The following is a 16,568-nucleotide window of genomic DNA, read 5'->3' on the forward strand; positions in this document are numbered from 1 at the left end:
ACACAGCTATCAAGCACGGAAAATTTCAGCTCCGTAAAGCAGCACCAATAAAGAGTCACCTGCTACCAACCAGCGATTCTTACGTAGGAGCAACGCTGCTCACCGCTCCGGCATCAGAGGGGACAATTCCACTGCCAGTTCAGAATGATTTTGTGCAAAGAACGGACGTGCTCGTCAATCATTGCCCTGCGGTGCTGCACCCGAAGATGCTGCCCACTGGAAGACCTGGCAAGCCAGGGGAGTACTGAAAAGTACTTCTGGGAAAGGAAGCACCTATGTGCCAGTCTACTCCTCCCTGGCACAGGGCGCAAGAGTTTTGTTCCAGCTTTTCAGGAGTAGAAAAAGGAAATAGTCATCTGCTACGAACTGGTGAATTCTCCCCTGGAGCAAAACTTCACACTGTCATCAGTGGAGGGAAGTGCTCATTTTGGACTTCACACACAGCTACAAAACTACATGTGTGCCCCCGTGCTTCCAAGAAAGGTGCAAAAACCTGCAACAGGCACTGGTGGGATGACCGGTCCTGAGGAATTTCCTTAAGTTGTCCCTGGATGTTGGTGCTTGGCACAAAACATGAGGATTAATTACAGTCCTCCCAAAAATCATGCAACGAAAGCTGAATTTGGGCACTGCCAAAGTGAGAGTTGCACAGACTTCACGAAGGAAAAGCTGCACATCCTTCACTGTTTTTGCCCGAGGTTTTTGTCGTGCATGGCCTATGGTGACCCGAGCCACAGCGGTTACGGGTGCTGCTAATTACATGGGTTCTCCTCCGTTTCTTTCCATGTCTCTCCTGCTGCCTCCTTTAACAGATGATAATCTGCATGGCCAGATCTCTGCACTGGATTTTTGATCCCACTTGGCATAGGAAGGACCAACCATAGATATCTTGTGCCTGCAATGCCTGACAGATACTGGGAATCCCTTTGTTCAGGATCACCAGATCCCTGCACTGCAGCAGCTACCCCTGCATTCCACGGAAATCAGATCCCGTTTCTTACTTGATGTTCGAAGTACCTAGACATTTTGAAGCATCGCTCCAATTTAGTGCATTTGCAGTCGAGAGGGGGCTGCGTACAGCTATGGATGATCTTCAGTACCCAAAGTGAGCAAACAAGCTGCGGAGGATGAAGAGAATTGTCTCCTCTGTGCAACAGCCCCATCAGACTGCGGAAAGGTGGAAGCTCTGTAAAGCTGGCAGCTGTGCCAGGGGCAGCGGTTATCCCTCAGGTCCATGTCTTGGGTGCACGTTAATTAAACGTAATGCTATCGGTTGTGGTTGGGTTTGGAATTGTATGTCAGAGGCACCTTGAGACTTGAGAGGCTGCTGTCACTACATTCTTCTTGCTGCTTGTGGTATTAAAGCCAATTTCTATTCTGTTTTTTAACTTTATTGTGTAAAGGATGCTTTTTTTCCATATTGCTGCTCTACTTTCCTTTATTATACAGCTACATAAGAGTCCTAAACCAGGTTAACTTCCAGTAAGAAATTAAGACTTGCTGTTTATTTTTAAAGCAATTAATGTGGGGGCAACTGGTCCTGACTGAATCTTATCATCTCCACTCAGCTTGCTCCCAATGTGCCACAGATTTTTCAAGTTCACTGTTCATGCTCCTTATGGCTCAATTTTCAACCACATCTTTCAGCATGGCTGTTCTTATCACCTACCAGGCATGTCCTGCAATACAAAAAGGATTCTTTACCCACAGACAAGCACGTACGTACCAAGGACTTGACAAAATCTGGATCAGCCACAGCCAGAATTACTTCAAATCAAATCCTCACAAAATTCTTGATGGGACACTCAAACCTGGTTAATCCAAAACACTTTGCAAACTATTTTTATTCAAATTAAAAAGACTCAGGTAAACAAAGTGATGGTACATACATGTTATAAACCTGGTTAGCAGCTTAACCTTCAGGTGTACAAGGTCTAATGAAAAGCCCAGCATGGATTAACCAGGTCCGAAAACATACGCTGGGGAAAAAAAAAAAAAAGTCACCAACATCGACGTTTTGAATTTTTACACAAACAGTACATTTTCTCATGGAACGGAAGGACTGCGGGAGAGAACAAATAATTATTAGTCGTCTCCAACTGTTTACGAAAATACCGGTCCTAGATTAATCTAGTTTCCACTCTCACAGAAGCCAACCATTTCCCATACGTACTTTTATTTTAATATGAAAGTTTTGCTTACGCCAGTACAACGAACGGCAGTGGAAAACAAATGAGGGGTTCAAACACCCACAAGGAGAGAGAAAGAGAAAAGACAGACATGTCTTCTTTTGTTTTTTAAACCAGAGTCAGAAAACAGTTCCTTTTGCTGGTTTTGAATTCTAGACTGTAGCCATCATATCCTAAATTTGACTGCAATCAACTGAAATGCCTCCAATATATGGAGATGTGATTTTGCAATAAATAAACAAAGCTTAAAATAATTGATTAGGGCCAGCCCAGTGGCTTAGCGGTAGTGCTCTGCACTGCCTTGCGGGAGGACCCAGGTTGCGTTTGCACTTCCAATGTCTTGCTCCTGGGCCAGAAAGAGCAGTGAAAGTCGGGCTTCAGCTGCTCGGGCAGGAGAGAGCCAGTGCTGCAAGTCTGCTCATCACTGACCTTCAGATAAATTAAACGTCTGAGTTATACAGGCTCCAAAGGGAGTCCCATCCAGTCCTCAAAAGAAAATAAATAAAACAATAACTTAACTAAAATCCATCTCAGGTTCTTTGGTGTAATTTTTGTTAATGCTGAGAAGTAGGAGAATCTGGCGGTGTGTTAGTACAATCCATGATAATTCCAAATGCTCAAAAACGATGATTTCCTGCCTGATTCGCTTCAACGTCCTGACTTCATGGCTAAAAATTGCAAAGCCTACAGTAATTTAACACGTTTTAAGACGATACTGTGTAGATGGGGGTGGTCTAAGACTATTCAGTTCCTACTTTATTTAATAAACTCGATCGTTTACAAAGGGCAGTAATGAATTTCTGTATCACAGGCGTGGAGTTCTAAACTGTAATTTCCCTAAAATGCTTAGCTCAACTTTCTTCCCATCCATTGCACATCTGGCCTAAACTGTCCTTAAGTGCCTATTTGTAATTACATGGGTTTTTCATACAATAACTGGAGGATTGCCATAGGAGAGGAAGAGGAATTAGCCAGTAAAATTAAGTAACAGTTTATACTTGCATGACACTTCCCTCAGTGTTAATTACACCGGCAAAACAGAACCCAGATGTCCAGTATTTGAAAAGTATTTAACCTTCTGCCAAATGTACTCAAATAAAAATGTTCTGTACTTTTAGACTTCAGAAAACATTTCCACACGATGAACATCTCTAGCAGTCAGATGAAAGTGTACCAGTAAATCAGTTCTTTTGGACTGAGCCGCAGTGACCACGTTCCTGCCAACATTTTCTTCAAATTAATATTGCTTTCCCAGTTACTTAATGCAACCTACAAGTATGAATTCTTTTTCTAGAATTAAATACATGAAAGGATTTACCTTTAAACAAATAGCTTTGCCATCCAAAAGGTTCGTTAGTTGTGAGGACATGGAAGTTTTTAGCAAAAGGCAGTCACGACCTTGAAGTTTGGCAGGAAGAGTCTATACCTACCTGATATAGCTAAAAAAAAAGAAAAAAAAAGAAAAAGAAAAAGAAACACCCCCCCAAATCCTCTGAAGGCTGCAAGTACTCTTATTTCTTTCTCTAATGTTCTAGGTATGCTGAACTTACACATACCACGCAGTAGTATTTTACTTTAAGTGTCAAATTTTGCAGATTTTGCATTGCAAAACTTTCATTAAGGTGAATTGATACGCTTAAAGTGTACAAAAATGTCTTACAATGCCTAATCACTAACAGAATATGTGTGAATTTAAAAACATCATGTTACTTCCCTAACAAACCAACTCGACTTCCTTTCTCTTCTAACTTACCTTCCAAGACCTGAGCTGGTTCTCAGTTCTGCATGCCTCTCCCGTGTACAGATGGAATTGCTTAGGGAGGAAGCTTCCCTTCCCACTGCTGGGTGTTTAGGGACATCACAGAACCCCCAAAGCAGGTCGTGGCAGATGAAACGTTTCCCCTTCTAAGGACACGTCAGCACGTGTATTCTGTTACTGATATAGGATCACAATGGCCTTGGCTACACAATTAATTAACTGGACAGGAATGGACAACATTAGTGGTCAAGACAGCCTTGTCCCGTCCACACTAGCACTTCCATGATTGCTGTGGCCCACTCAGCTGCCTCCATATTGACTTGAAATGTCATTTTTTTCCCTTAGCTTCAGTGCACATCTTACCTTCAGCTTCTTCTAAGAGATCCTCCCTTAGAAGGAGGATCACATCCAAGTGAGATTTCTGCTGGAAGTGGCTAGCACACACAACCACATGTACACACATTCTTCTAAGATGTAAACTATGACTAATTTCACATTCCATTGTACCAATCTGTAAATACTTTGTTTTCTTTTTTCTTCTTTTATATAAAAACAATGGCATCAGATTCTCAGCAATAAAGTATAAGAAAGATGAATCCTTGACTACACTTAACCCATTATGAAATCGCCTTTCAAACAAAGGAAACATATGCAAAAATCCGTGTATTTGATAAAGTCAACTTAATATAACAAAAAGTGAAATATGCTTATTAAAAGTGTCCTTATATAAAAATGGTCTTGCAATGTACAGTAAAATGCAATACAAATTATTGTTGGTTATCTCTCCCCACCCAGTAACTAAAACAGCTATTGTTCCACAAAACTCCTTATATGCCAGTATCAAAGAAAGAAGCAGTTATGCAACTAAACATTTTCTATGTTGTATGCCTGACGGATATTAAGGGTGTCTCGTAGCATCAAGTCTCGCAGACGCCATAACGCATCGGCCATTGTGGTATGAGCCCCTTTACTTTTCAACCAGTGCGAAGGGAGTCGGCTCTCCTGTTCCTTTGATAAGTGGACATCTCGTCTTCGTGCTGGAAGGTCAAGAAATGGTCCAATTATCTACTGGCTTTGACATTCACAATTTTTCTAGGGAAAGGGGAATGTAACTCTGCAGTGTAACTTTTACCCCTAGTATTTAAGCCCATACAACTGATTCTTAGATTTTTACATCGATGGAATTAGCCTACTGATTACGTGTATTCCCAATCTGTTGATTCGTTTGTACATCTTTTTAAGTAAGATCTAGCATTTTTTATAAAAGCAAAAAATATTAATGGTTACAGAGCAGTGCATTCCATCTGGAAACATCCCACTCTGTATCAAAAGCCTTACCTGCAAGGGTCTGGTCCCACTTGCTAATACTATTTGATTCAGCACTGAGCCCCTCGATGTATTTCAGATAGGCTTCAGAATGAAGAAGCCTCTGTGTCTTTGGTGGAGGGGAGACGAACATGGGAGTTGTGGGCTGCTGCATAACTGGCTGACTTGCTGGGCTCTGGCCCGGATACGGAGGGGGAGCCTGCTGTCCCGGCGGGCCAAGGATTCCTATCTGCAATGACAAAGTGATGGAGAGATCACATCTGGGGGAACTGCAGGGAAGCTGCTTCACATCTGTACATGAGGTCATTCGCATACAATGGAGTTTCAAAACAAGTTATGAGCAAGGGCGTAAGGAAATCTCCCTGGAAGACACTCGCTTCAGCCAGGGCTATCTGTTGGGATCATGAAGATGCACAAAAGGAAAAAGGACAAACAAACCACATTCATATTTAACAGACAACGATTGTTCATATTTCTAATCTATGTAAACGTATTCTGATTACTATCACCATTTTTCCTCCTTCCTATTAGCCTTAATAAATCCTTTCGCCCCCTTTTTATTGCATGTTTTCTCTAATTTGGTCATAAACCATGGGGTCAGTGAAATGCAGGGTTTATCTCTAAAACACCTAATCCAAATTGACCCAGATCCTTGAACGACTGGGGTACTTCCACAGAATAAATGCTCATCGCTGTCAGGCAAAAATCGCAGGTACACAAATAAATCTCAGCCAAGCAGAAGAATTCCCAACAGTGATTAAGTGGCAGTACTGAGAACTACCCTGTGGTCTGGAATAACTCAGTGTCATGACACACACGTTTTACTACTTTCTCACTCAACTTCTGGTTTTCTTTACACCCTCTAGCCAAAAATCACATTTCTCTTTATGATGCAAAAATTTACTCAACAAAATTGGAAATGTGCTGAACACTTCATCTGTATTAATCACCGAGAAGGAACACCTGATCATCGCTGTTATCCAAAATCACAAATTCTGAACTGCCAATGAACATCTGCTTTGTCAGCTCGTCAAATATGGGAGCAAACACCCATCGCCGGCTGAGAAAGGGGACAGCATCCTCTCGGCACCACCAAAAAAAAAAGGTGTGCAAAATCTAAACTAGCCGCAGTTTAACAGGGTGTTGAAATGACTCAGTTTAGTGGAAGGAAAACAAAACAAAACAGAGCACTTTCTTGTACCGCAGAAGTTTTCCCACTGGACAGAACCAAATTAGTCTAATAATTCAACCAAGAAACACACGTGCTCAGAATGTGTATAAGACAGGAACTGGTTCTAAACACCTATTTGGTTTATGTTCTTCCTGGGAAAGGCTATGTGCATCCCTAAGATGTTGTTTAAATGTTATTCAAAGCCTTAGAGCCTCATTAACAATACAACAATGACTCACCTGCTGCCCAAAAGGACTTGCTCCGGGTGCTGGAGTGCCTACCATGGGGGACACATTTTGGCCTATAACACCTATATTCCAGAATATAAAATAATTAGTCTTATTTCAGAGCAGTGACAAATACCTCTTCGGTCTTCTATAGTAAAAACTGATACTCTGATATCATTGCTCACAGTTATTTTAAGCAGATGTACAACACTCAAATATTCCCCTTACCCCCACTAACAAAAACAACACTTCAGAAGTTTCTGAATAACAGAAAAGCCAGCATGACAACTACCAAACATTGATATGTGGCCTGTTGAATTACTTTAATTAAAGAAATGCAAAGTGGATAATTTTTGGTTTTCAGGTATTTTCATGTTAATTAGTGATTGCCTGACTAAATCTTTTAGTTTTATAATATACACTTTTTTCTTGACAGGATCTTCCTGGAATCCTTTAAGACAGGAAATGCTGATTTGCTTTAGCCATATTGAGCATTTCCTCGCGTTCATTTTTATAAAATACATTTCACAGCAGGAGGAAACCCAAGCCATTGCACAAATTCTGTCAGATCTCACTAACATAAAACACAACTTGCAGGTTCAGCTTCAACAGTCTCATATACAAGACTGATGAACATTTGAAATAAATTTCAGAAAACCCCAAAACCTGTTAGCTTTTCTCAGACATACTGAGGCTTTTCCCTATTGCAGAGTGCAGCACGTAACACCTGTGTCAGTCTTCCATACAAAAATTTACAAATCTAAGTGAGAATCATGCGGTTCTTATATTTTACATACAGATGCCTTGGTCTGAAAAAATGAAAGTTATGCCTGCTGCTGCTTTTCTTTCTGTTTATGTCACTTCTCATATTCATTCGTCAGAAAAGCTGCAAACTAACTTCTCTCCCTGAGGGTTTAAGCTGCATGCAGATTTCTGTATCGGTGATCATGAGATGTGCCTCTGCATTTCGCAGACTAAAGCATATTTCAAATGCATTTTCCATTTGATGGCAGCGCCCATTTTCAAGGCACCTGTACTAACAGCAAGTCAGGAGTTGGGAAAACACTGGTAATACAAGTTGTGGAATATGGCACGGATTTTTTTTGGTACAAAATGAAGAGGTCTGGAGGAGGGCACCCTCACCTCTCCAGCATCAGCACATGGCTTCACCCTTAGCTCACCCAGCCCGATTTTGCACCACTTCAGGTGTGGTCCTCCATTCCCAGGCATTACTTTTTCCCTAAATCCCTATCTTCTCAGTTTTAAACACCATACACACAGTCCACTTCACCAGTAGGAAAAACTCTTTAAAAAGACATGCATTGTCCTGGATTCACCTCCCAAACATTTGTACGTCACTGCCATGGTGAGTCAGAGACAGGCTCACAGGCACACTGCTGTTCTACTCCCTCTACGTGATACCATGGTGAGTCTGACACACCAGCAAAGCTGCAAGCTGCACACCTAATGCTGATGGATGTTTTTTAAAAAGAAAACAAGCAAACAAACAAAAAACCCCCAAACAATGTACATACAGATAAAGTCTTAATAGAGCTGATAAACACAGCTGCAAGTGGGTAGGGGAGGCAAACAAGACCACTTTTGTCCACAGCTTGTTTAACTGCTGAACATATGGGATGCGCATCTTTTAAGTAGGCACATGAGTTATCAGAGGTAAAAACTGAAAGAATCAGCACAAAGCAGGATCCAGAGGGCAGATGAACATATTTTCCCATAATGGGCACACGTTAATGGCATTAACACTGCAAAAAATGTTTGTTTCATCCAGCCTCACTTCTCATCAGTGGCAAAAACCTCAGAAAATATGTATTAGGTACACTCTCAAAAATCAATTCAAAATAGTATACGGAGCTCACCTTATCCCCAAATGTTTCCAGTTACTGTTCTATCAAGGTTTAATCTGAACACTGTTTTACAATAGCACCTCTCAGTGCCGCAGTGGCCAAGGGGTCTTACATGACCAGACTCATTTAAGTGCAGTCTATACATTAACATACTGAAGAAGAGTTTGGTAAGGATGGAGTACAATAAATTTCATTTATAAGCCCACTTTAAATAAGAAAAGGAGGAGCAGGAAGATGCTGTTGAAATGACCAATGACGTAAGGATACAATTAGGCTGATTTCAGCTTTTCAGACCTCTGATAACTCGAGCACAATTGTCAGTTTTTTGGCTGGAGCAAAACTGCTGCTGGAGCAGCATCACATTTCTCCAGTAACTTTTCCCTGCTGGGTTACTGGGCTTGCTGTTCTGTCAGTGTTTTCCATACAGCTCATATATTCAGCAGTACATTGTGTGTGCTGCAGTTAAACAAACCTGCAATGACCAGAAACAAAAGCTATGACCAACACAAGCTGCCGGTAACTTCGGTCACAACCGGTTAAACACACGAAAATGAAATAAGGAGCGAATGAGGATGACATTCTTACCCGGTGGTGGGATGCCTGGGATGCCTGGCATACCTGGCGGAAGTTGGTGGGGTGGGGGCACCCCTGGGTGAAGTGGCTGCATGCTGCCCATGCTAACAATGCCATCAACTGGGCCCTGCAAAGGTGGCAGCACCGGTGGATAGCCACTTATCATGCCTTGAAGGACACAACAAATTTCAAACATGCATCAATAACATGCAATATGATCTACACAGTAAGACATGCACTATCCACAAAACAAAAAAAAAAAAAAAAGAAAAAAGCACCTTTAGTACAGCAAGACGATACTACAATTAGTATCTTGCAAAAATGAATTAAAATTAAAAATAAAAAAGACATAAATATGAAACACTGTACTTTCGATGAATTAGTGTTTAGTGTATTTGTACGTTTCTCATGGGGCAATAAATGCTGAATATTCACATACGTTAACACAAGGAATAAATTCAGCCACAATTAAATGTTACTAACGCAAGCAATTTTAATACAGCTCAAAGCTTTGCCATCTGCATACAGATTACCAACACAACACTAACTACACAAGCTCCACACAGCCCTGCTTTGTGGGCTACCTCGGAGTCCAAACTCAACTGGAACAAAATAAAACCCTATATATTTTTCTGCAGAGGATAGGCAAAATTAACACACAAAAGCCCTACAACATTTGCATACTTTAACAGTAGCGACAGGGACGGTTTTTATTAAACCAACTCCAGTATAAACTAGGGAAGAAACGCCAATTTTAAACCTGACAGCACTGGATGTGCTGGGCTGCAGTGGCTTAGCGCTAGACCCAAGTAAAAGGACTTTGAAAGAGCCCCTGCAGTCCCCCCCGAGTTGGACTGACAACGTTTTCAAGGTGTCTTTACAGGAAAACCAATGATACGACAATGCGTTGCTGCTCGTAACTTCAGTTTTACTGCATGTGAGGGAAGAAAACATAGAGGTTTTTCTGGTTTTGGATCAGGTTTGTTGCTACTCACCAGGTGAGCTTACCCAATATAACTGCACTGTGTTTGTTATGTCCTGGAACATAACCTGCTCCTGCCTAGGCTTTTTAATTCAAATGCATGCGTTGCCAGGTAACCAAGGAAAGGTGTTGGAAAGACAATGAAAAGATGACAAAGGACAGAAGCAAGTCTGTAGAGATGGTAAGTTTAGAAATGCATAGTTTCTGGGGCTTCTATAGTCTGTTCCAAGAAACCACCTACTGAGTCTTTGCCACACTCCCTAGTAACTCATAAAATAAACTTTCAGAACAGGGATTTCTAGAGTAAGACCAGCCAAAACCTCACACCAGCTCTGACTGAAAACAAAGCTGAGCTCAGGACCGAAACAGATCAAGCAGATCTAAAATACTAGCTGAATTTTCCACTTCCTCAGGAACAGTTACAATGGCGAGAAACCTGGCATTGCAAAAGCTTTATGTGGGGCAAACAAGAAGAAAATAAAGAACTGATCTCCCTCAAGCCTTCATTTTCCACAGGATACCTAAATTGACACATTAAATGGGTCTCAGGTACCTATTTCAAATAACTGGAGCTCACCTGTACCTCTTTATTAACATAGTGAGATCTGTATTTGTAATAGAAAAACTAAAGAAAGACAACAAAACATCCTTAGGATAAAGGGCTTTCACTGTAGCTCCCACCTCATCCTTCCAGTGCACCCAAGCCACAATCACATCTCCAACGCATTTACACACACTTCTGACACTTTAGGACAAACAAATCAAAATAAAACAAAAACCTCCAATGAAACAAACCCGTATTTATCCATCATGAAAGCTCATTTCTACATTTCCAAATAAAATAGTCACTCAACAACTGGCTGGATTAATAACCCTGTCGTCAAGTCTCCGTAAGAAATCAGAGCAGCCACGTATGAGTTACCACTTGGATTTTAAACTAGTAAACATGGGCAATCTATTTCCAGCTCCCACAGCTGTGATTTATGTCTTTCAGATTACTTATTCTCCCCTTTCTCACTACAATAATGTAAGGTTACATATGTAAACTTTTGTAATGCCTAAATTTACAAGAAACTAGAGCACTGCGCACTAAGAGAAATGCATCTCAGAAGGCATCCAGATTTCTTGGACCCATGGGCCATAAAGAAGTTCTCTGAACTCAAGAAAAGCAATCAAATGATGGAGGAGGATGTGAAAGAGGTCTCAAAGGAATAAGATACTTCTAAGTAAGACTTGTGGAAACTAAAAGATGAAAGACTCTTTTTTTCAAAAGGGCCACAAAAATAGGAAGAGTTTAAAAAGATCCACTTGATCATCCACTTTAAGGAAGTATTTCACACTGCCAAAGTGAAGAGACTTGAATGTCTAACCGTTTGAATAAGATGATGGCCTTAAACACTGCTTTGCTTTTGAGGAGGCTGCCAGGAAGTAAGTCAGCACCTGTGGTTTGCAGAATGCACATTTGTGGAGAAGTTTTCAGAACGTGTTAGCAGGAAGGCCCATCAACACCCACCTCCAAAAAACTGGAAAAGTGACTCCATGCCAAAAAACCAAGAACCAAATCAAGCAACACAACCACAAGAGGATGATGTTTCTACATATTCTAGATTGAAGCAGGTTACTCACAAAAAAGATCAGCACTGGAGAACTCCCTTTCTTAACATATGCACAGATACATGTATGCACACAAAACACACACTGACTGCAAACAGTTCAGAGGAAAATTATCAACAACCAAGTGGGGAAAAAAAAAAAGGCAACTGAGTGTACACAAATGCCCTGTAATCTGGAGACCATGAGCTAAATAAGGAATGTGCCTTCAGTTTAAATATCCATGCAGCCTATTGAGTGAAAAGGGATTTAGAGACTGTGATGAAAACCGCTTCAGGCTGTCAGCTCTACACATTGCCACAGCCTGTAAGGCAGAAAAGAAAAATGACAAAAACTAAATGGAATAATTGGAATGCCTTAAGTAAAAGAAAAAAAAAAAAACACCACCAAAAAACCAACCCAGAAAAAAAACCCAAAACCCTCCAAATACTCATTTCTGCCTACTCAGCCCTCTTTTGACCTTGGCTGAAGTAATTTAATGATTTTAATTAGAAATGGGGAAGGAAAACAACTTATTAGGTCCTACCTAATACATATTCTCACTGATGTATGGCTGATTCCCATACAAGAATCTCCAGTGGACTACACTCTTCAGATCTGATCCTGAAAATACATACTCTGAGCACACTCCTGACAAACTCAGGTCAGATTACAACTGGTAAATAAGCACAACACCCAGCAACAGGGACCTCGTGGAAGAGTTCTCCAAGCTCAGTTCTATTCTGAAAATCACCCGATGAGGCCGGCAATGTTGGCATTTCATATTTGTTTCTGCAATGGCTCTAGATCCTAGTCTGCTCTGCTTACCAGTGCCAATCAGCAATTCTGTAAAGCTTCTGCTTGAATTTAAACTGTGGTTCGGATTGTCTGTTTGCCTCTCACCTTCCTGACAATAATTAAAAAAAAAAAAGAAATCTGCCTCCTACTTCACCACTTCCACGGATGCTGCATGCACTAGCAGAGTATTTAGCTCACTCCCCTCCTGCCACAGCAAGGCTAAACACGAAGTCTGCAAAGTAGAGTGAGTAAACACGACTGCACAGACAGAACAGGACCACCGCACCAGGAGAACCCTCACTCCCTGCATTTTCAAACAGGTTACTCGCTACTGGAGCAAGTTACTGCTGCAGTTAACGTCTACTCATCATGAGAAAGACTGAAGAGGTTGAGCTTTTTCTTCTGTAAGAACAAAGTGACCCAAGAGAGTGTTCAGAGTTATGAAGGGGGTTGATATAGTGGATGAGGAAAAAATGGTCATAGCTCCTACGTTTTACCTGCAACAGGTGTCAACTGCTGATTGAGCATTCCCATTGGTGTTGGTGGCGGCACCACCCCCATAAGAGCCCCGACAGGAGTGCCTGCCCGGGGGGAGGAATTCTGCTGCTGTGCTGCTCGCTCTCTCTCCTGCTGCTCAGCAACTTTAGCTGCCCGCTCTGTAAAAGTATTTTAGATTTTCAGTTCTGTTTTGTAACCCAGAATTTCAAAATATTATCTGTTCATTAAAAAGGACTAGTCAAACACTGGCATAGTTTAGTCATATAAAGTAGAACAGATGAATCGTTTTATACGGCATATGATTTGATTTCATGTGGCTGCAGCTAAGACTTTTAGAGAACCTTTCATGAAAAATATTCCACAAAGTTTTATATTTTTCTTAAAAAAATAAAGAAAAAATAAAATAAATAATAAAATAAAAATTTAAAAAGTCAAGGAACAAATTTGATAATAACACCAGTGTTACCAACATGAAGCAGCAGTCCAACACTAGGCTCAGTCCGCACTAGGAAAACATGGCAAAATGTTCCCTCTTTTGACACCACTGGCTCAGCTAAACCAGTTACAGCCAGGGCTGGCAGCTCTGGGTAGACCTGCTACCCGCTGCTGCGGGCATGGCTAAGCACCGTGTCCATCAGAGGTGCCCTGGAGTAAGATGCAAGGAGCAGACAGCAGTGCCAGCTGGCGGCCCATTCATTCTTGGGCTCCCCGTTTATTTCACTACTGATGGAGCCGAAAAATGGTGGCAAAGTTGGGAAGCATTTGCAAAGTTTCCCTAGTGTAGGTAGGTCCTTAGTGTTCGGAACATAACAAGCAGCAGTTTGATGAATGAAAAATATTTTCTGCCTCCTTCTGTCGTTTTCCCCATTTTGGTCCCCTTTGAGCTATTATTTCCTTTTTTTTTTTTTTTTTTGCTGAAGATGTCTAACTCACATTGTGCTGCTCACTGGAGGTCATGTGTGTCCTTTGTACGATGAATCTGGTCATTATCTCAATCAAGTTTCTCACTGTGACTGCAAGAACAAAAGATCTACTGCAGGGGAGTCTGACCAGAGGACAAATTTATATTAAGGGAAAGGCAAAGGGTCATGGGAAGAAGAAAGAAAAAAAATAACAAAAAATCAAAAACCAAAACAACCCCAAACAAACAGAAAAAGGAGATATACCAAATGCCCACTCCAGGTGCTTTGGGGGCATGCACGTTGCTGATTTGTTTACTCTGAACGTTGGATCTGACTGACGCAACGAGGAACAACAAAGAATAAATGAATGCAGCATACAACTCCAGCAAATTTTAACAACAGTGAACGCAGGGCTAGAAGTACTCTTGCAGCAGTCAAAGATGAAAAGTGCAATCAAGGTTCCCTATCAAACCAAGGTGAAGAAGCAGTTCATCAAGGAGATTAAGTTATGCACCCTGTCAACGTTACTCATCTTCTCTAGTATATGACTTCAAACATCTATCATTCGTCTCCTGCCGGATCTGTTTGTTGCACTTCTAGCACTATGTCCATACACTGAAAGACCAGTTTAATTTCCAAAGGCATTTCCTTCCTTTCTTTTCACTTCTGTCCTTCCAGGAAGAGATGACAACGCACAGAAACTCTTAAGTTTTCTACAGGCAGCTCATACGGGATTGAGCACAAAATACACAAGACATTTAAAGTTAGATCCTGAAGTGGAAAAACGAGAGAATCCTCTTCAGAGCAGAGCAAGCATTTGGGGAAAAGATGAAGCTGCTGTTCTGACTCACACCTACTTTTGGCCAGCTAAAAAACCCATAAGATCAGACAAAAGCAAAAGTTCTGGAGACGCTGATGAAAGAGAAATTATTTTATGTGTTAATTTTTATCAGATGTCGAAGTGCTGACCTTTGAAAAAGAATCTGACAAAGGAGAGTACTTGAGTTTTACCTCATCTCTATCCATGCCATGACTGCCACGGAACTAATAGATGAAACAGTGCCAAAGGGAACCGTAGCAGGTACCAAATAGTTCAGCCTCGAGCATTCGCCTTAATACTCAACACCAAACCCAACTTGTTTAGGCCAGGACTTGAAATCATTCAAACAACATTTCCAACACATCTCAAGACAGAGGAAAGAGCCCTTCTGCTTTGAACAGAGATTTTCCTTAAAAGAGGCCTTTGCCTCAATCTCGTGTTATTTATTTTCTTTTCTTTTGAGGAGTTTTTACAGTGCAGTTAGCCATGCGGGCATTTCCAATGCAGCCTGTTCTTTGCCCAACTATTGCTAAAAAAACCCCAATTATTACCCTGCACATACACCAAATGAAATTTTCAGTGATCCAAAACAGATTTAAAATGCAAACTGCTTTTCACCAGAACACGGAAAGGCACTTTGACACTTGAAGCATGCCTGTTCCCTGCTCCCTGGGGCGCATCCACCCCAGAGAGCACATGAATTTTGACTTGTCACAGTGGGAAGGGAGGAGTTTCTCTCCCTTCACACATGGTAAGCAAACACAGTTTGGACACTTTGCAATCCCATCCCAACCCTTCAAAAATAAATAAAAGTAGGTCCAGTTCTGGGCAGACACCAAGACACAGAAACTGCAGCCCAAAACACAAAGGCTTTGGAAAATTTTAAGAGAGAAAGAGGATTAAAATGGAAGCACTTAGGCAATAATTAACCCAGTGGACGGACACTGTTGCTACCAGTACGTTACAGCTATGCCTTCCTGCAGAAGTGCAGGACATCAAGCTGCACTAAGCTTGGAAGCGATGACACCTTAGCCACCCTACTGCTTCAGAACTAGGCTGCAAGGAGGGACCTGTCAATAAAAAGGTACCACGCACACCTAGAAGGGTGTAAAAGCAAACTAAACCAGGAAAAAGTAAGGCCGCAGTACTTTCACAAAGAAAGTGCATTACCATTTCCCTTCATAGCGTTTGCAAAGAAAACTTGCACGCAGCCGAGGGGTGCTATATTACTCCTCAGAACTGGAAAGAGGTACTACTGGAAATTTGGAAAGGACAGACAGCTGAGGGTGGAAAGTAATAGCATGCAAACTTCTAGGTTGAAGATCAAAGCTGCCTTTAGGCTATGAGTATGCAGAAAACCTATCAAAAGTTATTTTTAACAAAGCAAAGTTATAACTTAATTGAACAATGACTTTCTAGGGTGTTGAAACTGTCTTCTCCAAAATTGCATTTTCTTTCAATAAAATTGCAACAGTTGCTTAAAATGAATGGGTTTTATAATGGAAGTGTTGACATCTTATTAACTAGAGTAGTAACTACGGATGTAAAGCCAATGTATTTGGCTTGGGTAAGAGCCTGCTGTTAAGGATCAATTACATTTTAATTTTAATCAGATAAAGTTGAAACACAATGATCAGTATCAGTAGGAAAGGAAGAAAGAAAGAGAGAAAGAGAGAAAGAAAGGTCTAAAGTATCTCATGCCTATGAAACACTCCTAGACCTACTTCAGGATATGAAATCTCTCAACAAAATCAGTTACAATAGTTGATTAATGCTGAGAATGAACAATGTTTACAGTACCCCAACAAAATCTATATCCTTTATTATATTCTACCAAAGCTTTTTAGAACTCTAAGTACTGTTAATCA

At 41.1% G+C, this 16,568-nt stretch overlaps 1 protein-coding gene across 1 annotated transcript in view; it reads right to left on the reverse strand.

Annotated features, from left to right (window-relative positions):
• Nucleotides 1-4,479: 4,479 nt before the first annotated feature.
• PBRM1 (polybromo 1) overlaps nucleotides 4,480-16,568 on the reverse strand; it is a gene marked incomplete at its 5' end in the record, with an annotated part of 39,378 nt that continues 27,289 nt past the window's right edge. The window contains 5 exons of the mRNA XM_010149686.1: nucleotides 4,480-4,985; nucleotides 5,287-5,503; nucleotides 6,685-6,755; nucleotides 9,123-9,278; nucleotides 12,978-13,136. Of these exons, the coding sequence (XP_010147988.1) occupies nucleotides 4,813-4,985; nucleotides 5,287-5,503; nucleotides 6,685-6,755; nucleotides 9,123-9,278; nucleotides 12,978-13,136 (776 nt within the window). The remainder of the gene's footprint in view (nucleotides 4,986-5,286; nucleotides 5,504-6,684; nucleotides 6,756-9,122; nucleotides 9,279-12,977; nucleotides 13,137-16,568) is intronic.

The sequence above is a fragment of the Eurypyga helias genome, unplaced genomic scaffold, assembly GCF_000690775.1.
Source record: "Eurypyga helias isolate BGI_N326 unplaced genomic scaffold, ASM69077v1 scaffold7984, whole genome shotgun sequence".
Lineage (NCBI taxonomy): Eukaryota > Metazoa > Chordata > Aves > Eurypygiformes > Eurypygidae > Eurypyga > Eurypyga helias.